General features: G+C 42.4%; 1 protein-coding gene across 1 annotated transcript; it reads left to right on the forward strand.

The window, feature by feature from the left end:
• LOC106587476 (anoctamin-5) lies at positions 1–25,433 on the forward strand. Its single transcript, XM_014175893.3, has 20 exons — positions 1–296; positions 11,801–11,871; positions 13,708–13,815; positions 14,496–14,564; positions 15,404–15,688; positions 15,777–15,896; positions 16,017–16,132; positions 16,569–16,703; positions 19,139–19,244; positions 19,550–19,610; positions 19,729–19,880; positions 19,988–20,062; positions 20,182–20,410; positions 20,669–20,847; positions 20,986–21,083; positions 21,281–21,402; positions 21,513–21,718; positions 21,898–22,100; positions 22,296–22,401; positions 22,602–25,433. Exons 1-20 carry the CDS (start codon positions 266–268, stop codon positions 22,824–22,826), a joined length of 2,697 nt encoding a protein of 898 aa, XP_014031368.1. The 5' UTR covers positions 1–265; the 3' UTR covers positions 22,827–25,433.
• The last annotated feature ends 950 nt before the right edge of the window (positions 25,434–26,383 follow it).

A 26,383-nucleotide genomic window follows, 5' to 3' on the forward strand; every position in this document is an offset into this window, starting at 1 on the left:
GATAGAGTAGCAGTATGAGTGCAATCATAATATGATAGGATATGTCAAGACAATGTTGGGCTATTCTTTCAGCCAATGAACGTCAGAATCATTGATTTTGGTGTGAAACCCAAGCCTCAAACTCAAATACAGTGGGTCGAGGTTCGAGTCGTAGGGTGGCATCCTCTCTCTCCGTCCTCACTTTAAAGAAAAAGCAACTCCTTCCTTATAGTCGGTGGAGATGAGAAGAATAACGGGAAAGGCAAGGGATTAAATTTTGATCGAAATGAAGAGCGCAATGGACTCCCAGATTGGAGGTAAAAAACACATTCATAGATTAATCTACTTTGGTAATATACACGGTAAACGTAGGCTATACCATAATCTTTGTTTTTATTGGCTATTAATTAAGAAGTTTACTACAGCGCTTTCAGAAAATGCTCAAGGAAACACATCCAACCAAAGGTGAATGATGGGCTACTTCGATCAGTTTTGTGACTAGATATTCCACTGTGTATCATTTGGGTTCGGGAATAATGTTTGGCTAATGGCTATTACTTCTGTCTGTGCCATATGTCACTGTACGTTAGTGGGCTACCTGGATGAGAGGCACATACAATGTTTTGCCTAAAGATTCGCAAATGTTATGGAATTTACATGTTATTTATAACAGATTATGTTTCGGAAACAGTTTCATGTGTTTGTACAGTTGTACAACTAAATGGAAAAGGTTTGAAAAATAGTTCTGAAATGACTGAAAATACATGCGATGACGTCATTCACATGCTGACAGGTCTACTGGGAGAGAGAAGGACAAACTTGAAGTTTGAGAAACTGACAAATTAAAGTAACTGTCCAGTGTTTCCAGATTTATATGAAATAGGACAATAATTAATTACAATATGAGTGAAATCGTTCTCCTTCCAAAAAATTGCAATTAAGTATGTTATGTTTTCTGCGTTGGAATGGTGTGGGCATATATGGTCCCCAAACATATTTACGCTAGTAGACTGCTGATTGGCCATCGAGAGGATGACATGATCCTCTACAAGGAAATAGCAAGCATTTTTTTTAAAACATCTGTTTGAGATACAAGTTTGAGGCGGTTTTTTAAAGTGTTTTTTTCTCCAATTTATGCTTTGGCCACATGAGTCAGCAACATTATTTGGGTATGAGTTATCAGAATATTAACTTTTGAAAGAGATTTTTACTGGACAGGTACTTAAAGCTCATTCCAGAAGTCTGTAAAATGGCATGTATTTGGCAATTTCTTTGTTGATTTACACATCAGCATTCAAAGTGATTAGTATTGAGTCCAAATAAGTGAAATAGTATTCATAATATGTAATTATAATAATTTCCAAGCAGGTTTGTGATAAAGTAATTATTGCAGATGGATGTCTTATTCAATGCAAGGTTGATCTGTTGTGCTAATGTATAGGCCTAGTAAAGCTGATGCAAGGGGCACTCTGCTTATCTATATCCCTCTATTGAGAACTTATTAGTCACTCCACACTGCACAAGGAATGCCGCTTGAAACTGGCCATTGTTGTGTCCATGCCTGCCCTTTTAAACACCATTAACTGCCCTATAACTTCAGTATTGCTCTCAGTATTGCTCCCCTATGTCTCCCCTTAATATGCTCTTGTGCTCCTGTGTCCTATGTTCGTGTTTTCCGTGAAATTTCATGGCGAAAAGGAAACAAGTTATAGGTCGACATCTGCAATGGTGTGCTAACACAGACATGTCCAGTCCATCGCATGTGGTTGTCCTTAACTGTCTAATCATGGATTTGTAAAATCCAACACAAATTGGATTGGTAATTGTTTTCAGTTATTCCCTAGTTTCAGGATGTGTCAAAGGGCGTCAGTAGGCCTCTAATTCATATCTATAACCTTTGCTTTGTGTGGTGCCACACTGTCCCAAGGTAATACTCACATAATTACACGCTGGAGACCAGATAGTTGTTAACATTGAGTGCATGAACACTTAAACACAATTATCTGCTGATAATCTCTCTACCTTGAGTGCCAATATAGACAGGGAATAGACCATGATTCTATGGACTTACTGAGCAGTCACTCACTGAAGAGATCTGTAGGGAGGAGTTGGACTGTAACAGTACAACTGTTTTTCCAATTGTGCTTAGTGACAAATAGGCCGTAAAGGTCAGAATATATGCAGAATATATTACTAGATCACATTTGTTATAACAAAAATGTCACAATTTGTGAGAATGTGGCAGTGTGCCTATACAGAGTTGCCCACAGAGACGACTTTGTCCCCAAATACAGCCATGTGTTAAGCTGTCATGGTAGCAAGGGTCCCTCTATAAAATGTTGTTGGTTGAGAGGTAGCTCAGAAAATGTAGAGCTGCTGTGGGTAATAAACAGATTTGAACAATTACAAATGTTCCTTTTGTTAAAAATACTTTGTAGACTGCAATGTATTATGTATGGCTTCACAGAAAAAAGTACTTGAGCATTCATAATGTCGACAGTAAAGTGGTTTCAATAACGCCGCAGTAATTATGGTTTTGAGATATTGTTACATCCGTCTCTCTGCTGGGAAATGAAATGAGTTGGAGCAAGTTTACTGATGAATGGAAACAGTCAGGCTTCCCTCCAACCTCTCTCACACTGTTTACATCCCTCTTGGCATCTCACCCCTATAGGGCTGCAGGTAGCCTAGTGGTTAAGAGCGTTGGGCCAGTAACTAAAAGGTTACTGGTTTGAATCCTCAAGTTGATTAGGTGAAAAATCTGTTGACTCTGCTGTCCATTTGACTTATTTTGGTATTACAGAAACGGGGCCAAGCGATGGGGTTCCACTATCTCTGAGCAATAGGTATTTCTGTTCTTAATATGTAGTGAGTTGAATGAGCAGGTTAATTTAAGGACAATCTGTCACTTGCCCTTTTGTGTTAAGGCTCCTTGTTAGTAAATATCCACAGTATGGCTGACTACCCACACTGGGTCTAGATAGTGTGGAGTTCTGTGTTGATAGACTGCCCTTTCACACCAACGGCTTTGTGTTGGCTGTTATCAGGGAAAACCTTCCTGCACAATAACAGAGAAGATCTATTTATATGTGCGTCTGTGTTGTGGATCACCATGTTGACAGTTTTATGTAGGGACTGAATGTGAGTAGACTTCAGGTTCACCTGCATCTATAATACAGTTCTATTACAGAATCATTTATTTTGATAGTTATGTTACCCACATGCTCACACTGGCTGCCTTGTTATGGCTCTCATGGCTCTAAATCATTTACATTTCCAAAATAGTTTTGTTGAAAGGTTCCGATAAGGCACTGTAGTATTATCAAATATTAGGCCTGCTATTCTTCAAAGTAAACAACATCTCTCACTATCGCCGTAAAACCTCTATTCATTTCATAGCGTATTTCCAATTCTGCATGCCTAATTGGTCTTGATCGGGGGCAGTCAGGCACAAACTAGGCCTAAATAATCATCTTTGCATTACAGCACTCACCCTTAATCATTGATGATCTAATAAGAAACGTATTAAACAGTTGTGCACCGCTTCCATTTAAGGTGTTTCATATCTGGTGGGGAGGGCAAGCATCTTGGCTCACAGACTAGGGGGAGCCCTGGTGTTGCCATGGAAACTGGCTGAGTAATTATATTTTCTCTTTGATAGCTCAGTTAGACAGACTGTGGGTAGTATCTGAATATCTGAATATAGGCGAGAGGGTTAACCCACTTCTCATATAAATACTTCTCTGATAAAAACATTACACGCCTGGACTTTTCTCCTTTCACCTCCAATTGGTTATTATCCCTTCTTTGGTCTTCCACAATTACATTTCAATGGCCAGGAGCAGATGAATATATAAATCTTGAGTAACATTGGTCAATGCACTTGATCACAGTGGGCTTTGTGATTGTGTTGCTTTGTGGGTTTAGGAAGCTCTGTGCCAAAGCATTCCATGTTCTATCTGTGGGTTAGCCTGGGCATCACATCTGAACAGGCAACAAGCTACGAAGAACAAAGAACAACAGTTTGTTTTCATGTACTCTGCCATATCCTCAGTGGCGATTATGTAGTACGCAACAAGGCCAAAGTGTGCAGATGAGAAAAATGAGGGGAATAATTCCGAAGGACAAAATCTGTAATATTCTAACATTTCTACTTTTCCTCCTTATTCAAGAATGCCTCATTCAAACAGTATAGTATTAGAAGGATGACATTTCACGTCTGTTTTAGAGAAGATAAAGTATGAATTCTGCTATCTGCTCTGCCCATGATTCCTCGCTGGGAGGTGCACCGGGGTATTGGTCCACTCTACTGATCTAACTCTCAGGGTTTTGTCAAGCCACAGTTCCCTTCTGAGACTAGGCCTATTGTATCCTGGAGATAAGAAGGGAGATTTTGTTTGTTCCATGTGTAGAAAGTCATCAACAGACGATGTGAGAATAGGGATTCAGAACAGCTTTCCAACTGGACAAAAACTGGTTGACTCAATGTTGTTTCCACGTAATAAAAAAAAAAAAATGTCATGTGATGATGCTGAATCAACGTAGAGAACTGACTGGATTTGAAAAAGTCATCAACAAAAGGGAATTTAATCTTTTTTTTCACAGAATTTACAACCTAATTACAATTGCATGGTGTTTTGTTGATTTCACGTTGAATTCACGTTAGTTGACAACTCAACCAAATGTAAATCAAAACTAGATTTTGAAATGACGTCTGTGCCCAGTGGGTTTCTACCTTTAGCACTGGGAGTATGGCCTCCACGTAAACATAGGCCCTATGCTGCTTAATTTAAAACATGACATCCTAAAGTTAGCATTTGGTTACTTCAGCAAGGTAAACAAAAGCAAAACATGGATTGGTCTCTCTTCCTACAGGGTAAGGAAACTAATGTAATTTCAGTGAGGTTTCCTGTGTGTTGTCTTTCCCCTGAGAAAATGAACTTGAGGATGATGTCAATAGTTAGACTATTGGAGCCAGGAGTCATGTATGTTTGAGTCAGTCAAAAGAAGCCAGTCTGTCATGGTGCTATTTTTAGCTGGAGCTACAAGGATGATAAGAGTTTAGATATAATAGGTCACATCAGGCCATGGTAGCAACATAGTGACATTGCTGTGGTTCATTGTGTCTCGTACACTAACATCTTTCAACAATAGGATGAATGTTGCACAAACCTCACATGCTGGCCTTCTAGATGTTCCATCCGCTGTGTGTAGGGCCATAAGACATATGGCCGGTTATCTTACCATGTTGGTCATGAGTGAATGAGAATGTGGTGAATGTCTGTGGTCTACAGTGTTTCCCTGATAAACTAATCAGCTCTAGTTATGTGGGGGATGAATGGCTCATAATGGGCCAATAATTTCCATTTAGTACTTATTGACCTACAGTATATACAGACATATTGGAATGCTTTAACCTTTAGTCTAGATATCCATCCAATTAAATAGGGTACAGCGTCACTGTGCAGCATCACAATGCCTATTATAAACTGTTTTTTTTATCTATTATAAACTGTCATTTTATCTATTATAAATGGTCTTTCTATCTATTATAAACTGTGAGAATCCCTGGCCTGAGATGAGATTGACGCACTTTTGTAGTTCATCAGAGAACAATTTCTCCTTCTTCAATAAGCTTTCTCTGGTAGAGCCAACTGTGATATGATGCTCAGAGCCCTGGGTCTGGACACCACCCTCTGCAGCTGGATCCTGGACTTCCTGATGGGCAGACCACAGGCTGTGGGGTTAGGCAACAACACCTCATCCTCACTTACTCTTAACATGGGGCCCCCCAGGGGTGTCCTCAGCCCTCTGCTGTACTTCCTGTTCACCAACGGCTGTGTGGCTTTGCACGACACCAACTCCAACATCAAGTTTGCTGACGACATCACGGTTGGAGGCCTGATAACCAACAACAATGAGTCAGCCTATAGGGATAAGATAAGTGAACTGGCATTGTGGTGCCAGGACAGCAACCTCTCCGTCAACGTCAGCAAAACAAAGGAGTTGATTCTTGACTTCAGGAAGGGATGGAACATTCCCCGATCCACATCAACGGGACTGCAGTAGAGAGAGTCACTAGTTTTATGTTCCTCAGCATCCACATCACAGAGAACTTGACATGGACCAACAACACCACCACTCTTGTCAAGAGGGCACAACAGTGTCTCTACTTCCTAAGGCGGCTGAAGAAATTTGACATGCCACCCCGGGTCCTCTCCAAATATTACAGCTGCACCATCGAGAGCATCCTGGCCGGTTGCATTACGGCATGGTACGGTCGGGAATTTCTCCGGCCCAGCACATCACTGGAACCGTGCTATCACCCTTCCAGGACATCTACTCAAAACGGTGCCTGAGGAAGGCCTGCAGCATCATCAAGGACCAAACACAACCCAGCCATCAGCTCTTCACTTCATTACCATTGGGCAGACAGAATTGGAGCATGAGGTATGATACCAACAGGCTCAGAGACCGTTTCTATCTAAAAGCCATCAGACTTCTGAACACTTGAACTGGACTGACCACCTGCACTGACTCTCCTCACCTTCACACACACACACACACACACACACACACACACACACACACACACACACACACACACACACACACACACACACACACACACACATATAAATGCATGCTACACACACATCACAACTGCTGTTGATAAATTGTGCCTTCCTGTATTATACTTATGCTAAACATTTTATTCTACTTAGCCATTTACTTTATGTTCATATTTTTATATTTCCTTATTGTTGTTGCATTGTCGAGAAGGAACCTGCAAGTAAACATTTTGTTGGACATGGTATGCCATGTGTATCCTGTACATGAAACATGAATAACAGGGGAAGCCCAGAGGCTGAAACAGAAGAGAAGGTTCATTAGAGGAAAGTAGCCTAAAGCTCAGGCCTCGTATTACCATTTAAATCACTAACCAGATTGGCTTGGTCTGATGAAATACATCATTTACCAGGCTGTCTAAAGGTTTATCTGGCTGAAACAGTAGACAATCAGGAAGGCACTGTGACTGTCACTGGAAAGTAGACAGGTGTTACCGGTAGCAGGTGACGCAGGTGCTGTTAGGTCCTCACCAGCATCAAGGTGACAGCTTCTTTATGGCACAAATAAAAATGGAATAATGTATTCCTGTCCTCACACTGCCACTTGCTGTGATTGAGCCAAACAGAGAATATATCAAACATATTTAACACATGGCCTTTTTGTTTTGAGGCTCGTGTGTCAGTGGTGCTACTCTGGATATTCTAGATATTCTAATTCAGAATTTGTGTATCTATGATATCATAAAAGCATCTATCAATGTCCAGCAGCACTTTGTTAAGCAGACTAACCCCTTTGTCCTGTGTCCCTCCTCTGAAGAAGATGGCCCTGCTGTGCTGACAGCATTCAGGATGATCCTATTAACAGGTACTGGCAGACGAAAGGCTTAACGTGACGCCTGTCTGTCCTTTCATCCTCTCCTAACCTCACCTCATAGTCAGTGGCTGTGTCTGTATGTACTGCTGTTGGTTACTCTGAGGCTTGTGCTGTTTGCTCGCTGCTCAGCCTCCCTCCCTTCATGCCAGCGGCTGCAGAGCCAGGCTCCTCATAACCCAAACCCAGCCCTATACTACACTGCATCCTCTGGTCCTCTGGGAGTGAGTGCCAAGGCCTTGGGTTTACCAGTGGATCGCTCCATTTGATTTAGGAAGCAAGGAAATGACCTTTCAAATCCAATATGCTACATTTATTGAATTTACCTGTACCATATTTGACATTTTAAAATATATTTTTTTCGTGTGATTTTGTTGGGATAATTTCATCTGTGCATCTGTCTGTGGGTTATTTGAAATTTCAGAAAGGGAAACATGAGCTGAAAACTGCTAGATCTCTCCCTTTATAAAGATCTAGGGCCAAGGCTTAAGGCCAACACTCCTAACAGATGCTGAAAGAACACCTGTACTGAGTGCATACAACTTTATGCATTTATCCAGCACCTAAGAAATCATATGAACTGGGTGGTTTAAGCCTTGAAAGATGAATGGCTGAAAGCCGTGGTATATCAGACTGTATACCATGGGTATGACTTTAAAAAAAATAATGTTCTAAATATGTTGGTAACCAGTTTATAATAGCAATAACACACCTCGGGGGGGTTGTTGTATATGGCCAATATACCACAGCTAGGGGCTGTATGCAGGCACTCTGCGTTGCGTCGTGCATAAGAACAGCCATTAGCCGTGGTATATTGGCAATATACCACATCCCCTCATACCTTATTGCTTAAATGGATGTGCAAGACAATGTGAGTTATTCATCACTCCAGACTACCCACTGAAGGTACTTGTAGGTCAGCTACAGTAGGATGAGATGTTCTCTAGGAATTCATCAATGGGGTTATCAATGTCAGTTTAATTTAGTGTGCTGGAGACTACAGACGTGTTTACAGTAAGTTGGTGTTCTGCAGACAGTGGGTGTTATTTAGATGTACATCTTCACTAGTGGATCTCCTACTATCTGAATGTGGGTCTAGTTCCAGGAGGTGGCACACTACATGACCAAAAGTATGTGGACACCTGCTCGTCGAACATCTCACTCCAAAATCATGGGCATTAATATGGAGTTGGTCCCCCCTTTGGTGCTATAACAGCCTCCACCCGTCTGGGACGGCTTTCCGCTAGAAGTTGGAACATTGCTGGGGGGACTTTCTTCCATTCAGCCACAAGAGGATAAGTAAAGTCGGGCACTGATGTTGGGCGATTTAGGCCTGGCTCGCAATCGGCTTTCCAATGCATCCCAAAGATGTTCGATGGGGTTGAGGTCAGAGCTCTGTGCAGGCCAGTCAAGTTCTTCCACACCGATCTCGACAAACCATTTCTGTATGGACCTCGCTTTGTGCATGGGGGCATTGTCATGCTGAAACAGGAAAGGGACTTCCCCAAACTGTTGTCACAAAGTTGGAAGCACAGAATCACCTAGAATGTCATTGTATGATGTAGCGTTAAGATTTCCTTTCACTGGAACTAAGGGGCCTAGCCTGGACCATGAAAAACATCCCCAAACCATTATTCCTCCTCCACCAAATTTTACAGTTGGCACTATGCATTGAGGCAGGTAGCGTTCTCCTAGCATCCGCAAAACCTAGATTCGTCCGTCGGACTGCCAGATGGTGAAGCATGATTCATCCCTCCAGAGAACGTGTTTCCACTGCTCCAGAGTCCAATGGTGGCAAGCTTTACATCACTCCAGTCAACGCTTGGCATTGCGCATGGTGGTCTTAGATTTGTGTGCGGCTGCTCGGCCATGGAAACCCATTTTATGAAGCTCCCGATAAACAGTTATTGTGCTGACGTTGCTTCCAGAGGCAGTTTGGAACTCGGTAGTGAGTGTTGCCACCGAGGACAGACGATTTTTACGCGCTTCAGCACTCGACGGTCCCGTTCTGTGAGCTTGTGTGGCCTACCACTTCGCGGCTGAGCCGTTGTTGCTCCTAGACGTTTTCACTTCACAGCACTTACAGTGACCGGGGCAGCTCTAGCAGAGCAGACATTTTAAAAGGTGGCCTCCTATGACAGTGCCACTTTGAAAGTCACAGAGCTCTTCAGTAAGGCCATTCTGCTGCCAATGTTTGTCTATGGAGATTGTATGGCTGTGTGCTCGATTTTATACACTTATACAACGGGTGTGGCTGAAATAGCCGAATCCACTAATTTGAAGGGGTGTCCACATACTTTAAATATATGGGATATATACAAACAATAGTGTATTTATATTTATGTGTTAAACCATTCTGTATTTGAGGATATGTGTCTCCCATTGTATTCATTTTTGAAAACATTGAAAAATGTGTGTTGGTTGAAGCTGAAGTGTATGTGAACGTATGTATACTATGCGTATACTATACTGTGTGATTTTGCATGTGTGTGGATGTGCTGCTATCTATACATTTCTAATAAAAGTGGCCTTGTCCCTGTTTGGTAACACACTCACTCTCTCTCTGTGTTTGCTCAGCTCTGGACTGATAATGACTGTTAGCAGTACAATCATCACAGCTTCTTTGGAAAATCCCTCTGCTTGTTTGACCTTCATGGGGGTTAGGGATGCTTGTGCTCAGACTCATCTGGCTGGCTGGCAGTCTCAACATCATTCCTACCTCATGAGTTGTCTCTATAATTTACCTCTCAGCTGTAGAGAGCGGCTCCCTCGAGCCTCTCATTGGCTTGCAAGGCACTCAGTCAAACCTCTGGTTCTTTAAAAATATCCCCCTCGTCCAATGAAAGAAAGGCTCAGGGCAGAAGGAATCCTTCCTGTGGTAAGCTAGATTGTGTTACGTCTGAGGGAACTACAGGGCCTCTGACTGGGCTGCTGCCCCCTCCCCCATCCCTCCGTGTACGTAGAGGCCTAACCTCCCCACAGGAAGTGCTTGTTTCCCAGCATTCAGAAAAAAACAGGCGGCAGGCTGCGCTGCAACATGAGCACATTCCCTCTAGCGGTTTCTGCCAGGCTGGGGGAGTGCACTGCTCTGCTGCTGGAATGCTGTGTGTTTCTGTCTGTGTGTCTCCAGATGGAAAGTGTGCTTTTGTGATAGTGGGTCTTTATAGGTATATGTGTTTAGTTCTTTCCCCTGGTTTTATCTCTGAGAGCTCTTGAGTGAGTGAGTGTCTTCATGTCTATTTCACCATGCTGTTGCCCTGAGGGCAGTCCATGTCAACACAGTGTTGTGTTGGGGTGTTCTGACATCTGACCACAACACAGTTCCAGTGACAGACTAATGCTGTTTTCTTCACATCAGCAATCCCTCCTCTCAATATAGAAGTATTACGTAATAGGAGGGAGACCGACTCGATCATCTGCAAAATCATTGGCAAATCTGTCGAAAAGGAATGTGGATGGAAACAGAGGGATGGGTCATGGGATTTCATGGGCTTTATGTAGTGTATCTGATGACATTACACAGTCATTTTAGTTAAATAACAGCTTTATTTTTCTAGAATTTATTTAGCCAATTGACTGTATTTAGTGAAGGTATCATACATGACCACAGGGAACAAGTTTGACATTTTCATATCAAGTGTATGTTGTATCTCATATGACCTATTAGGCTAGTTGGTGTGATGAGGCTGGAATAATTATGTAAAATATATAGACAAATAACCCATTGCTTTCTCTCAAATAAATGACTGGTTACACATTTCTGTACACATATCACTATGTCATTTGTACATTGTAAATAGTTTTCTGTTAAAGGGGCAATCCTTAGACCTATCCCTCTGGGCACAGACCTCAGTTCAACATACATTTTTTATTTACATTTGTTTGAGTTGTCAACTAACGTGAATTCACCATGACATTGGATTTAGGTTAAAAGTTGGATTCCCTTATGTTGATGACTTTTTACAAATCCATTCAGTTTTCCACAATGATTCAATGTCATCACATTTTTTTTTTTAATTGAAATTATGTAGAAACAACATTGATTCAACCAGGTTTTGCCCAGTGGGATAGATGCAAGGACTGACCTGCCAAGATATCAACATTATAGTTTTAACCATGTTTTGAGACTATACTGTGTTTGTTTACATTTACAATATTTACCAAAATTGGATTAAAACTAGTTTATATTTTGGGTTCTGATGGGGTGTGACAGTTAAACTAAGCTCATGAGGCATGTATAAGTTATATTATTCAAGAATCAATGGACTCATATGCAGTATATCATTATACTATATATCCTATAAATCCAAAAATGTATGTAGCAACTGCAGATTGCCCTTATGGGAACTAATCTCTGCTCGTGTTTATTTTCTCTACACAGAGGAATGTAATGGCCACAGTCTTAATAACTCTATAGAGGACGGAGGAACACAGCTACCTGGACACACAGAGGTGAGTCCCATGACCCCATGTTGACCTGCCTGGACACTCTCCTTTCCCTCTACATTAACATATCCCTGCCCTAGATGACTTCCCAAGCTCTCTGTGCTGTAATGCAGCAGTGTTCTGCAATGCAACGGGCAAATGAATTGAAAGCTGCAACAAACATAAAACACATCAAATGATTTACATGATAAAGGTTAACGAAATTTTGAAGGTATACTGGATTAGTAGATACATTTTGCACTTATGTGTGTATTTGGTTGTAAGAAATGTATGATTATGTGTTTTGTTTTTAGACTTCCTCCACATGCTTGATCAATCCTCATCCATGATCAATATTCTTGTTCAATAGTGAGTGTGTATTGAAAAGAGGTTGTTTTGCATGCCTTTGTGTACCTTGCCTAAGTTGGAACAACTGACCTCTTTCTACTACTGTTCTCATTGTTCAGTCACAAGACCTCAGTGTCTCTCAGAGAGCTCCTCTCTTTATCAGATCATCTCTCCCCAGGCAATAAGGACACACTAAAATACTGCCTACAGAGAGAATATTACTGTGTTTGTTTTGTGTCTGTGTCCGTGTTCTCTATCCAGCATTAATCTGTTGTTCAAGAACTAGGGAACTTGAACATTTTCTCTCTCACTCATATTCAAGCATGCTTTGACACATAAAGGTGGAAGGCCATACATTTCAAACTGTTCTAATATGCTTTCCACAACCTAATTCTCTTGATGATAATGGGAATTATATGCTGTATCCACACCCTCTTTCCTTCCTCCCTGTTTGTGGGTGTGGGGGCTGATAAACAAAAAGGGGATGTGCTCTGTTTCTCTTCCCGATCGCAGTGTATCCTCCAGAACCAGCATACTGCTGTATATAGTGACCCACCTGTGTTTTGTCGCACACTAAGCTAATTGGACTGAAGCGCTTTTCCTCCTAGTCGCATGGTGAAACAGACCCCACACAGGCAATCCTTCTTCACAATTGAGGTTCAGAAGATGATGTAAGACCTGGAATTGGTGAACATAATCTTAGCCGATTGGATCAAGAAAAGCCATTTTCCTCCACTCCAGGTCCAAGGCTGTGTCGATAAGGTTTTTTCCCCTCTGTCGTCCTGACTGCAGGGCATAGCACTGTAAATACTTAGCTGTACCCCTCAGGTGGAATAAAACCAGGAGTAAACAAACCTAGTTGAGAAACAGCCTTTAACCCACTGTATATACAATCTCCTGAATTTCACAAGCATTTTACTTTTTAACAAGGGTGCGTTCTCCTGCACATGTTTATTATGCTTATAAATAAACTGGAGTGTGGAGTGTTGAACTGAGAAACTGGACCCTGGCAAACTGGAGTGTGGAGCATTGGGATTGAAGAGCATTGTCAGTGCCAGGTTTGGGGCTTGAATCAAGAAGTGGCTGTATACTGGTCTGGGATGATCTGAGAATATCAAGACTAGGTTTAACGTTATTATAAAAACCAAAAAGTTCATTTCAGGCCCTAGTGCAGTATGTACCACTTTGCTTCCCATAGTTGAGGGCTACGTTTAGTATAATGATAGGCATGCCTTCACTGGAAAATGTCCAGGATCCTTCCTTCCTAACTCCTATTCAAGTTACATAAGACAAACCACTCAAAAGAGAGAAAGTCCACACTCATTACAAAATAAATGTGTTTATTTAATTTTGGGCGTGTCCTAAACTATATACTAAACTATGACCATGTACTTTTAATGTGCTTTTAACATGCATCGTCACATTCAGTTAACAGATGTTCTCTGTTCATAGGAGGAGGAGAGAAATAGTTTGTGTGGGTTAGTGTTCTGACACTCTTCTCTGTCTGTCCTCCAGACTGACAGACTACAGCAGAACAAAGACACCGTGTTCTTCAGGGACGGGGTTCGCAGGATTGACTTCATACTGTCCTACCTAGATGACAAGGATGGAGAGAAGAAGCAGGTGGGCAGCATCACGCACCACCATCAACACAGAGACAGAGAGCATTGTGTGGTTACAGAGAGACACATGGCAGTTTATCAACACGGACATGACAGCACAGAGCATTTACCTTGGAGTGGTCAGGCTTGCTTTGAGCCTGAACGACTTCAATAAGAACACAGCTATTTTCGTTTTCCGTTGCAAAACGTTTTGTCACAGTAAAGACAGTGTCTGGGGTCAACTGACCACGTGACCATGACTCATAATCAGCCTGAATCAGGGCGGTAAGAGGCGAAGGTGGCTAAAAGGAAGTGGCTGATAAGTTCCCAGTGGTTGAAACTTTGTTGTTGGGGTAATTGCATCACCTCTTTCTTGACAGAGAAGCAAAGATTTCATGCCACAGACAGACCATAGACAGACCAAATGTCATTATTACAAGGCCTTCTAGCCTGTGATTTTTGGACTTTGAGAATGCTGTGACTGGTGCCAGCCAGTCTTTCAACAGAGCTTCTACAAGAACAAAATGGATCCTCACAAGGAAAAATTATGAGAATGAATGGGGAAGTTAGAATATGAGGATGGATGGAAGGATAAAGTGATAGCAGCGATGATAGAGGGGGAGATACAAGGATAAATGCTTTTCTGCCCTGGTCCTTGCTATTGCGCAAAGTGCATGTGTGTCTGTTTCTGTATTTGTACAGGAGAGGAGGAGGGAGATGGAGGCCAACCTTAAGAAAGCTGGACTGGAGCTTGAGACTGAGGATAAATCGGTGAGTTACCCATCCGTGGCACGCTGGTGTCCTCTAGTGGTCATCATGCAGCAGCACATCACATTACTGCAAAGTGGGGAATATCTCAGCAGAGCTTTCTTAAAGGGGAATTTCACTCCACAGTCTTCTTTCCTTAGTGGTAGAAGGGTGTTTAACATATACTGAGTGTACAGAACATTAGGAACACCTGCTCTTTCCATGACATAGACTGACCAGGTGAATCCAGGTGAAAGCTTACCTTATATGATCCCTTCAATCAGTGTAGATGAAGGGGAGGAGACAGGTTAAAGAAGGATATTTAAGCCTTGAGACAATTGAGACATGGATTGTGTATGTGAGCCATTCAGATGGTGAATCGGCAAGACAAAAGATCTAAGTGCCTTTGAACGGGGTATGGTAGTACGTGCCAGGTAAACAGGTTGGTGTGTGTCAAGAACTGCAACGCACCTGGGTTTTTCACGCTCAGCAGTTTCCTGTGTGTATCAAGAATGGTCCACCACCCAAAGGACATCCAGCCAACTTGACACAACTGTGGGAAGCATTGAAGTCACCTTGTAGTCCATGCCTCGATGAATTGAGGCTGTTCTGAGGGTAAAAATAAAATAACTCAATATTAGGAAGCTGTTCCTAATATTTTGTACAGACAGTGTTTCTGTTTTCTTTACAAACTTTTAGGTGAAAATGTGTACTATATTCAAATGGAAAATTTATAAAATATCATAAATGTTATATAATTAATAAATGTACTCAATATTTTAAATGATTCCTCTGTTTTGTGCTTAAATTGTATGGTCAGTCAAATTGCCTCGCTCTGTCCTCTCTTAACACATTCCTCTTAGGACTCGGATGATCTGAAAACGTACTTCCTGAAGATCCACGCCCCGTGGGAGGTGTTGGCCACCTACGCTGACGTGCTGAAGATCAAGGTTCCCTTTAAGGAAAGCGACATCCCCCATGGACAGGACGTTCCACTAGAGTGGCTCTCCCGACCGTTCCGCCTGCCAGAGAAGGTGATGCGCCCACAGCCTGACTACTTCACCTCTCCATTTGATAAGGACAAGATAGACTTCTTCCTCATCAAAAACCAAGACACCTTCTTCCCCCCCTCCACACGCAACAGAATAGTGAGTATAGTATCTTAACACAGAATCCAGAGAGACGCGCGCGCACACACACACACACACACACTGATCTGATGTCCCTTCCTGTCAGGTGTACTACATCCTGTCTCGCTGTCCGTACTATAAAGAGGACCGCAAGGAGACAGACAAGAAAGGTATCAAGCGGTTGCTGAACAACGGGACCTACACCTCAGCCTTCCCACTTCATGATGTAAGAAACATGTGACGCCCCACCTACATCACATCAACATACTCACAGTAGATTTCATGTGAGGATGTCAGATTCTTTCTAAACTAGAACTGTTTATTCTCCTGTCCTCTATGCGGTCAGTGTCGATACTGGGAGAGGAACACAAATGAGCAGTGTGAGAGCGAACGCTACCACCTCTATAAGAATTGGGCTAGGTTCCTCTGTTTCTACAAGGAGCAGCCCCTCAACCTCATCAGGTAAGACAACATCGGCTGGACATCGGTTACATTTCCCTCATGCATAGACACAGAGATCTACGTCTATAACGGGGGGAGGGGAGGGAGGGAGGGGGGGCGAACTCTTGAAAGTTGTAATAGTAGAATGCACAAGGTACAATTTCGAAATTGGGTAGTGCATCATCAGTTCCTCTTGTCATGTCAGTGATTGTATATCTTAGAGAGCTATTTATAACTTGTCAGAAATGTCAGCTGATGTTTTTTTATCCCATAGATATTGTTGTAATAATTGTTACTCATATCACATGAATACACATTATACATGGCAAAATGTATAGAATTGCATGAAAATTTGCTTTAAACCTGCAACATTCTCTCCACCAACGAGCAGCGTGAACAGTTTGCGTCCCTACTCCCTAATGCCAAATAAGTTGAATTATCTCTGTGTTGTTAACAGGAAGTATTATGGGGAGAAGATTGGGATCTACTTTGCCTGGCTGGGCTTCTACACAGAGATGTTGTTCTTTGCTGCGGTCATGGGCGTAATATGTTTTACCTATGGTGTGCTAAGCTATGATGACAATTTAACAAGGTTAGTACCACCAGGGGGCAGAAAGGTGCCTTATTTGAAAAATAGGAAAACAGTTAATTGTCTGCATTTAAACAGGCAGCCCAATTCTAATATTTTGCCCAATTATTGACAGAAGATCAATCAATCAAATGTATTTATAAAGCCCTATTTACATCAGCCGATGTCACAAAGTGCTGTACAGAAACCCAGTCTAAAACCCCAAACCGCAAGCAATGCAGATGTAGAAGCACGGTGGCTAGGAAAAACTCCCTAGACAGGCCAGAAACTAGGAAGAAACCTAGAGAGGAACCAGGCTCTGAGGGGTGGCCAGTCCTCTTCTGGCTGTGCCAGGTGGAGATTATAACAGAACATGGCCAAGATGTTGAAAAGTTCATAGATGACCAGCAGGGTCAAATAATAATAATCACAGTGGTTGTAGAGGGTGCAACAGGTCAGCACCTCAGGAGTAAATGTCAGTTGGCTTTTCATAGCCGATCATTCAGAGTTAGAGACAGCAGGTGTGGAAGAGAGAGAGAGTCCAAAACAGCAGGTCTGGGACGAGGTAGCACGTCCGGTGAACAGGTCAGGGTTCCGCAGGCAGAACAGTTGAAACTGGAGCAGCAGCATGACCAGGTGGACTGGGGACAGCAAGGAGTCATCATGCCATGTAGTCCTGTGGCATGGTCCTAGGGCTTAGGTCCTCCGAGAGAGAGAAAGAGAGGACACAGGACACCAGATAAGACAGGAGAAATACTCCAGATATAACAGACTGACCCTAGCCCCCGACACATAAACCTTTGCAGCATAAATACTGGAGGCTGAGACAGGAGGGGTCGGGAGACACTGTGGCCCTGTCCAACGATACCCCCGGACAGGGCTAAACAGGCAGGATATAACCCCACCCACTTTGCCAAAGCACAGCCCCCACACTACTAGAGGGATGTCTTCAACCACCAACCTACTACCCTGAGACAAGGCTGAGTATAGCCCACGAAGATCTCCACCGCTGCACGAACGCGAGGGGGGCGTCAACCCGGACAGGAAGATCACGTCAGTGACTCAACCCACTCAAGTGACGCACCCCTCCTAGGGACAGCATAGAAGACCACCAGTAAGCCAGTGACTCAGCCCCCGTAATAGGGTTACGGTGAATCCCAGTGGAGAGAGGGGAATCAGCCAGGCAGAGACAGCAAGGGTGGTTCGTTGCTCTAGTGCCTTTCCGTTCACCTTCCCACCCCTGGGCCAGACTACACTCAATCATAGGACCTACTGAAGAGATGAGTCTTCAATAAAGACTTAAAGGTTGAGACGGAGTCTGCGTTTCTCACATGGATAGGCAGACCATTCCAGCACTAGCCTTAACAGGAAGCCAGTGTAGAGAGGCTAGCACTGGAGTAATATGATCACATTTTTTGATTCTAGTCAAGATTCCAGCAGCCGTGTTTAGCACTAACTGAAGTTTATTTAGTGCTTTATCCGGGTAGCTGGAAAGTAGAGCATTGCAGTAGTCTAATCTAGAAGTGACAGAAGCATGGATACATTTTTCTACATCATTTTAGGACAGAAAGTTTCTGATTTTTGCAATGTTATGAAGATGGAAAAAAGCTGTCCTTGAAATATTCTTGATATGTTTGTCAAAAGAGAGATCAGGGTCCAGAGTAACACCAAGGTCCTTCACAGTTTTGTTTGAGATGACTGTACAACCATCTAGATTAATTGTCAGATCCAACAGAAGATCTCTTTGTTTCTTGGGACCTAGAACTAGCATCTCTGTTTTGTCTGTGTCACGCTCGTCGGAAAGGACGGACCAAGGCACAGCGTGAGTTGAGTTCCACATCTTTTAATATACAGTGAAACTAAGAAAACAACAACCATGAAGTCATAGTGCTCAACACACTAACACAAAAACAACATCCCACAATGCAGGTAGGAACAGGGACTCCTTAAGTATGATCCCCAATTAGAGACAACGATAATCAGCTGCCTCTAATTGGGAACCATACTCAAACCCAAACATAGAAATATAATTGACTAGAACACCCCCTAGTCACGCCCTGACCTACAACACCATAGAGAACCAATGGCTCTCTATGGTCAGGGCGTGACAGTCCGAGTTTAAAAGAAGAAAAAAAAGTACAAAAAGTATCAAAGTTAAAAAAAGTAACAATAAATGAGATCTGATCTCATTGTTCAATATACAAATTATTGGGCTGCCTGTTTAAACACACCCTTTGAATCATGCCCAAGTGGGCTCTCATACACACACACACCTAATGGTGTGTATTCAGTATATTAATAATAATTGTGTAAAAAAAAGACATCTTTGTTGTTGCACATCCAACAGTACACTAAATCACACAACTTTGTCAGTCTATACAAGACATGTAAAGTCACGTCATATCAAATGTATTATGTTCTTTCCCACTTTCTATTCTTCCTATTTATCTCTCCCACAGTAAGGAGATCTGTGACCCCAGCATTGGTGGGAGTATTGTGATGTGTCCGCTGTGTGATAAGAAGTGTAGTTACTGGAAGCTCAACTCCACGTGCCTCTCATCCTGGGTAAGGGAACATACACAATATTTTCTGTCATTCAGTCACAATGTAATCTTTCCTCAATTGGCTAATCAAATCTCTTGATGATTAGCCATTGCATCTAATTATTGATGGCTCTTCACACTTAAAAAAATAATGGCTGTGTAAATATTCTGCATGCTTAGCTTATTATTTAAACCAGCCTGTCAATCAAAGCCAGTGAAATCTCCCATGCTGAGTGTGCAGTATGTCATATTGCTGTGGCCAAAGCACAGCATGTCATTTCCTCTGGGTGGTTAGGCGCTCATCCTGTCCCTTGTTCTCTCTTCCAGCAATCCCATCTGTTTGATAACGAGGGAACCGTGTTCTTTGCCATGTTTATGGGGATCTGGGGTAAGTGTTTGTCCACTCTGTTGTTACTGTATTTAACCTGTTGGAGAATTACAGTACATCTCTTGTGAGGGAGACAGACTGTTACTGTTAGAGTGTAATGACCCTGTCGGTTCTGCAGTGACTCTGTTCCTGGAGTTCTGGAAGCGGCGCCAGGCCCAGTTGGAGTATGAATGGGACCTGGTGGATTTCGAGGAGGAGCAGCAGCAGCTCCAGATCCGCCCGGAGTTTGAGACCAAGTGTACTGACCAGAGACTCAACCGGATCACCCAGGTACGGGCTGACAACTGGTTATTACACACTACTTGTAATACTGTGCAAATTCTAAAGTATTTAATGTAAACTACTGACTGGGCTTTCCGTTATTTGTTATTGTGCAGGAAATGGAGCCATACCTACCCCTCCCCAAAAAGTGTGGTCGCTTTTGCCTCTCCGGGGTTACTGTTCTGTTTTGGGTAAGCCAACATACTACACCAACTCTGTGTGTCTGCAAGAATTTGTTCGCCAGTGTGCAGTATACTATATGTTGGCTGTATGTGTGCACTGTAGCATGTGGATTTTGTATTCTCCACAGATGCTTCTGATTGTGGCCTGTATCACTGGGGTGATAGTCTACAGGCTGGCTGTGTATGCAGCCTTCGCCAGCATCATGAAGGACAGCCCCACTAAGAAGATCCATCTGGTGGGCTCTCTCATCACCCCGCAGCTCGCTACCTCTGTCACCGCCTCCTTTATCAACTTTGTCATCATTATGATCCTTAACTTCTTCTATGAGCGAGTGGCCATCTGGATCACTGATATGGGTGAGGAGGAGAAGCTCGCTATCATGGCGATTAGATCAGGAGGAGCAGGAAATGCAGGGAGATGGAACACTGATGCCATATCAAGTTAAAGTGATGTTTACCCCAGGTCACATTAACTATACATTTCCTACTCATTTCTTTTTTTACATTTTCTCTCCTATAAAAATTCACTCATACCTCAGCAGTACATTGCACCCATTAGTTTAGGTAGCTGGTGTGCCTTGAATGGCTTTGACCTCCAACTACTTGCTCCAACAGAAATTCCCAAGACACATCTGGAGTATGAAAACAAGTTGACAATGAAGATGTTCCTCTTCCAGTTTGTCAACTACTATTCTTCATGTTTCTACGTGGCCTTCTTCAAGGGCAAGTTTGTGGGTTACCCAGGCAACTACACGTACATGTTTGGCAAATACAGCAGGCTGAGGAACGAGGAGGTGAGCTTTGTCACACAGCATCTACAGTATATGAACACATTCTACTATATGAAACTCACACCTTTTGAAGAATAAACCACAGTATTTATGTTTTGAGCTCAAACCTAACTGTTAAACACCCACTGTAACTTGTCAAAGTGTGACCCAGGAGGCTGTCTGATTGAGCTGACCACCCAGCTGGTGATTGTCATGACAGGGAAGCAGGTGTGTGGGAACATCCAGGAGGCCCTACTGCCGTGAGTTTCACTGACCTCTGACCTACTTCTGATAGACTGCGAAATGTACCTCGATGAACTTTCAGTTGCATATTTACTCCACCATGGGGTGTGAACCAGCTTGAACTTGTTAAAGATGTCCGACATTCAGTATGTAATTTGTACACGTGCCCTCCTCAGAGTTCAATATTCTCTTGATCTATATTATATCCTGTCAGGCTGCTGAGGAACTGGTGGTGCAGCAGGAAGTCCCGGAAAAACCAGTACAGCCGCTGGGAGCAGGACCACGACCTGCAGAACTTCAGCCAGCTGGGCCTGTTCTATGAGTACCTGGAGATGGGTAAGGAGGCCCTTAACCCACTCCACTCTCTTCCCACATAGACAGGAGACTGTGTAGGGCTGTTCATCAACATGCTCTCTCTCTCTCTCTCTCTCTCTCTCTCTCTGCAGTAATCCAGTTTGGCTTCATCACTCTGTTTGTGGCCTCTTTCCCCCTGGCCCCCCTGCTGGCCCTCTGTAACAACATCCTGGAGGTCAGAGTGGACGCCTGGAAGTTCACCACCCAGTTCCGCCGGCCTGTGGCGGCCAAGGCCCACAACATCGGAGCATGGCAGGAGATCCTCAATGTGGTAGCCATCTTGTCCGTTGTCACCAATGTGAGTAGGATTAAATGTTATTAAGCTGTAGCCACATTGTTGTTATCAAGTGTTCAAATCTATGTCTTTATTGTTGAACAGCCCCATTTTATAATTCATATACACTGTATAATCAAAATACAGTAATTCAATAGTTCAATGTGTCTCGGATCCCCTCTCATGCTCTCTCATCTCCCCAGGCATTCATCATGGCCTTTACTTCAGACATGATCCCCCGCCTGGTCTACCTGTATGCCTACCACCCTGGCTCTGAAGCCACCATGAGTGGCTACATCAACAACAGCCTGTCAGTGTATGACATCTCCCAGATCCCTCTCCTCAGTACGCCCGAGGAGGGGGCGATTCCTGCCTGGTTCAATGGCTCCTTCATCACCACCTGCAGGTGGGAAGCGACTGCAATGCCAGGCCACTCACTTGCACATTTAAATACCCTTTGTCTTGACTTCACTTGACGTCTTGACTATGGAGCTGTGATTGTATTAATCCAGATGTTTACCGAGGACAGGTCAATGCTTGGGGTTTAGCACTATTGTATGTAGTTGTTGTGTCTTGACATTGGCTCTATATATTGTCTCAGGTACCGTGACTACCGCTACCCTCCAGGCCACCAGAGGCAGTACTCCCACACTATGCAATTCTGGCACATCCTGGCAGCCAAACTGGCCTTCATCATTATCATGGAGGTAAGCCATCCAAAGTATGTCTATGGAACATAGCACATTTCTCCACTCTAAACTAGCAGGTGCTCTCTCTATTATATACAGTATGCAGCAGAGCCCAATCTTTGCTATCACTGTCTTTCAACATGTTATCCTCTGTACTTCATAAGGTGAGTGTGTGATAATGGTATGCTCTGTATAAAAACGTCTTCCTTTCCCATCAGCACGTGGTGTTTGTGGTGAAGTTCTTTGTGGCCTGGCTGATCCCGGATGTGCCATCCGAGGTGAAGGCTCGGATCAAACGGGAACGTTACCTCATCCAGGAATACCTGCACAACTACGAGGTGGAGAAGCTCAAGATCCAGCTGAGTCAGAGTTTTATCATTGAAGCCAAACCTGAGGTCTGCACTGCCACCGACAAGCATGACGTGTTATCTGAGTGCCTGTAGGCCCCCAATCAGTAACTCACACCCACCTGGCTAACCTAACTGGGAGGGTGTTTCTGTGAAGGCTCCTCCACTGATGGCAAACAGAAGTACAGTAAAGGGCTTCTGTCAGTGGGGCAATCCTATCAACTGTTTCTCTTTGCTTTGTTGTTTGTTCATTTTCTAATGAGCAGCTAGCAGATTTCAACCTTTTCACCTATGTTAGGACTTTCATTGGAGGCAGGGACGGAATAATTTGATCGATGACCACATCTCGTCATCTTCTCAGCCTCCAATGCTGTTGCAATGCAAGCTCCAATTGTTCAGCTTGATTCATATCTTCTGTGCAATGATGTTTCTTGCAAGTGATTCAGTCATTCAGTGCCAGTGTTGATCGTGATAGGATACTATGGAATCCTACAAAAGTATGTGCCAACTTGTTAAATGCTATTGGGATTCATGATATTGTACCAGACAATATACAGCATGTAATCTAATGCTCACCTTAACTACAATGTCATAATATGTTACTAACAAATGTCCAGCAAAGACTGCCAAAGATATCCCATGGCTTTTATCAGCAGCTATCTAATAAATTACCTTTAAAGAAATATGCATGTTTGATAGAATGTAACATATAAAAATCTAATTTATTTGCCTTCAAATGTTGGCATGTTATCTGCTTCAATTTTGCTGTAGCTGGGCTACATTAAATTTGATGTGTTTTCCTTGTGTTACTGTCATGTATTTGAGATATTTTCATGGGAGTCGATGCAAAAACTGTAAATTAAAGGCCTGATGCAGCCGTTTGTATATCAATATCAAATCATTTCTGGGTAACAATTAACTACCTTACTGTAAAAATTGGCTAACATTGCTTTTTAGCTAAACTATTCTTTCAATCAAGAATTTTGCTAGGACTGTCTGGGAGTAGTCTGAGTGGGGAGGGGAAAACTCAAAACTAGCTGTTATTGGCAGAGAGAGTTTTGGAACTTTCTTTGTATCTGGTCTATCAACCAATTTACTACATGGTGATGTCACCATGGAAAGCGGAAACTCCTATCCAAGCAAACATGATGATTAGGAGGTCCTGTGTATATTGTATGTTCAACCAGCAATTATCAGGAAATAACTGATCAAATTTTCACACTTTTAGAGTGTTAGTTTCATCAGCTGTTGTACAATTGCGATATAAAACACAGGAAAAACAGCATTTTGACTGCAGTGGCCCTTTTAAAAACTGTTTCTCTCAGCTGGGTAATGCTAGATAGATAGAGATACTGTAATGGTCCAAGAGGGTAATACACCCATACGTCTACTGTAGATACACTACCGTTCAAAAGTTTGGGGTCACTTAGAAATGTCCTTGTTTTTTAAAGAAAATCTCATTTTTGGTCCATTAATATAACATCAAATTGATCAGAAATACAGCGTAGACATTGTTAATGTGAAAGACTACTGTAGCTGGAAACGGCAGATTTTTTATGGAATATCTACATAGGTGTACAGAGGCCCATTCTCAGCAACCATCACTCCTGTGTTCCAATGACACGTTGTGTTAGCTAATCCAAGTTTATCATTTTATAAGGATAATTGATCATTAGAAAACCCTTTTGCAATTATGTTAACACAGCTGAAAAATGTTGTTCTGATTAAAGAAGCAATAAAACTGGCCTTTTTTAGACTAGTTGAGTATCTGGAGCATCAGCACTTGTGGGTTCGATTACAGGCTCAAAATGGCCAGAAACAAAGCACTTTCTTCTGAAACTTGTCAGTCTATTCTTGTTCTGAGAGATGAAGGCTATTCCATGTGAGAAATTGCCAAGAAGCTGAAGATCTCGTACAACCCTGTGTACTACTCCCTTCATAAAACAGCGCAAACTAGCTCTAACCAGAATAGAAATAGGAGTGGGAGGCCCCGGTGCACAACTTAGCAAGAAGACAAGTACTTTAGAGTGTCTGGTTTGAGAAACAGATGCCTCACAAGTCCTCAACTGGCAGCTTCATTAAATAGTAACCGCAAAACCCCAGCCTCAACGTCAACAATGAAGAGGCGACTCCGGGATGCTGGATTAGCTAACACAACGTGCCATTGGAACACAGGAGTGATGGTTGCTGATAATGGGCCTCTGTACGCCTATGTAGATATTCCATTAAAAATCAGCCATTTCCACATTAATTTCAGTAAACAACCCACTTATTATTTAGATTGTTGTACAGATTACATTTGTAAAGTATAGTTTACTCAATGTAAGATTAGGTATTTCTGTAGATTATTGACCAGATTTTATTCTGTAGGCTTTTTCTCGGTTCATCTGTTTTGAACTAATCTGTTTTGTAAATGTTAATAGCCTCTCATGCTGATGGTGGAAACTATAGTGGTGCAAGCCATAGTACATGACCAGTAGATCAATGCCTTAAATGTCTATGTTTACTTTTTGTGAAGTTCTTCAAAAACAATAACTTTCTATTGTTCTATTCCTATGATGTTTCACAACTCATATGTTTTAATATCATAGTCTGTGTTATCTAAATATGTTGTCTTGCTTGTTTTGCATGAAAGGCTATTGACCTTATTAACAACATTTTGATAATGTAATTCCTTTAAATAAAATATTTCAGGATTTTAAATGTGTGCACTCTACAATTTACTGTATAACTATGAAATCTCAAATTCACATTTATTTACAGTTGTTCAAAAACATTGTCAAACAAACATGTATAGAATAGGATAATACAGGCATGACAATAGTAGCCTATTCATATGAGAAATACTTCAAATATTTGACAAATAACAGTCAATATCATGTTTTTTTAAAATAAAGTTGATCGTCACGATTTCACACCCAGCCAGTACTGCATGTAAAACTTGGTGTACTTCGAGGATGTCTCATTGGCCTAATGCAAAAACCTGATAGGAATTATACTAAGTGCCCGCCAGATGGCGTCAGTGCCTCAGTCCATTTATATTGTATTAGCATTAGGTAGGTGCCAGTTTATTTCAGAATCCCCATGTGTCTCTCAAAGGTGTCTGGCTCTCACATTTTAATATTTCACAATGACCCAACTTCAGAATGAATTGTTGTGGAACCGCAAGTCTCTTGAAATAGTCAAAAACGTGGATTCATCATTTATTATTTGCAACATTGTTTCAATGAATATGCATGGGGTAGCCTCCATATTATACCCTTTTACCCTTTGATGTTAGAGTTACAGTGGTGTGTGTGTGTGTGTGTGTGTGTGTGTGTGTGTGTGTGTGTGTGTGTGTGTGTGTGTGTGTGTGTGTGTGTGTGTGTGTGTGTGTGTGTGTGTGTGTGTGTGTGTGTGTGTGTGTGTGAGCGAGAGAGAGAGAGAGCAAGCGAGAGAGAGGTGGGTGAAAGTGTATGGGGGATGCCTAAATTATTGATGGATTCCTGTTTTCACGAGAGCTCATACGAAGGGAATCCAGCCCTCATCTGGTTTCCATAGCACCGCCCTCGGGAGACTAAGACAGTATTTTATGTAGGCTACATGTAGACTTCATGCCTGATATAAAAACAAATATTGGGAAAGGTTGTAAAACTAAAAATGACTTGCGTTTG

This window comes from Salmo salar, chromosome 26 (assembly GCF_965601325.2).
Source record: "Salmo salar chromosome 26, fSalSal1, whole genome shotgun sequence".
NCBI classification, from domain to species: Eukaryota; Metazoa; Chordata; class Actinopteri; order Salmoniformes; family Salmonidae; genus Salmo; species Salmo salar.

Bases quoted from the DNA above. Each gene is read 5' to 3' on its own strand.
- LOC106587476 (XM_014175893.3), top strand. From the start codon at position 266: ATGAAGAGCGCAATGGACTCCCAGATTGGAG. The intron at 15,897-16,016 runs GTAAGAAACATG...CTATGCGGTCAG, and splicing joins CAGCCTTCCCACTTCATGAT to TGTCGATACTGGGAGAGGAA. The intron at 19,245-19,549 runs GTAAGGGAACAT...TCTCTCTTCCAG, and splicing joins CCACGTGCCTCTCATCCTGG to CAATCCCATCTGTTTGATAA.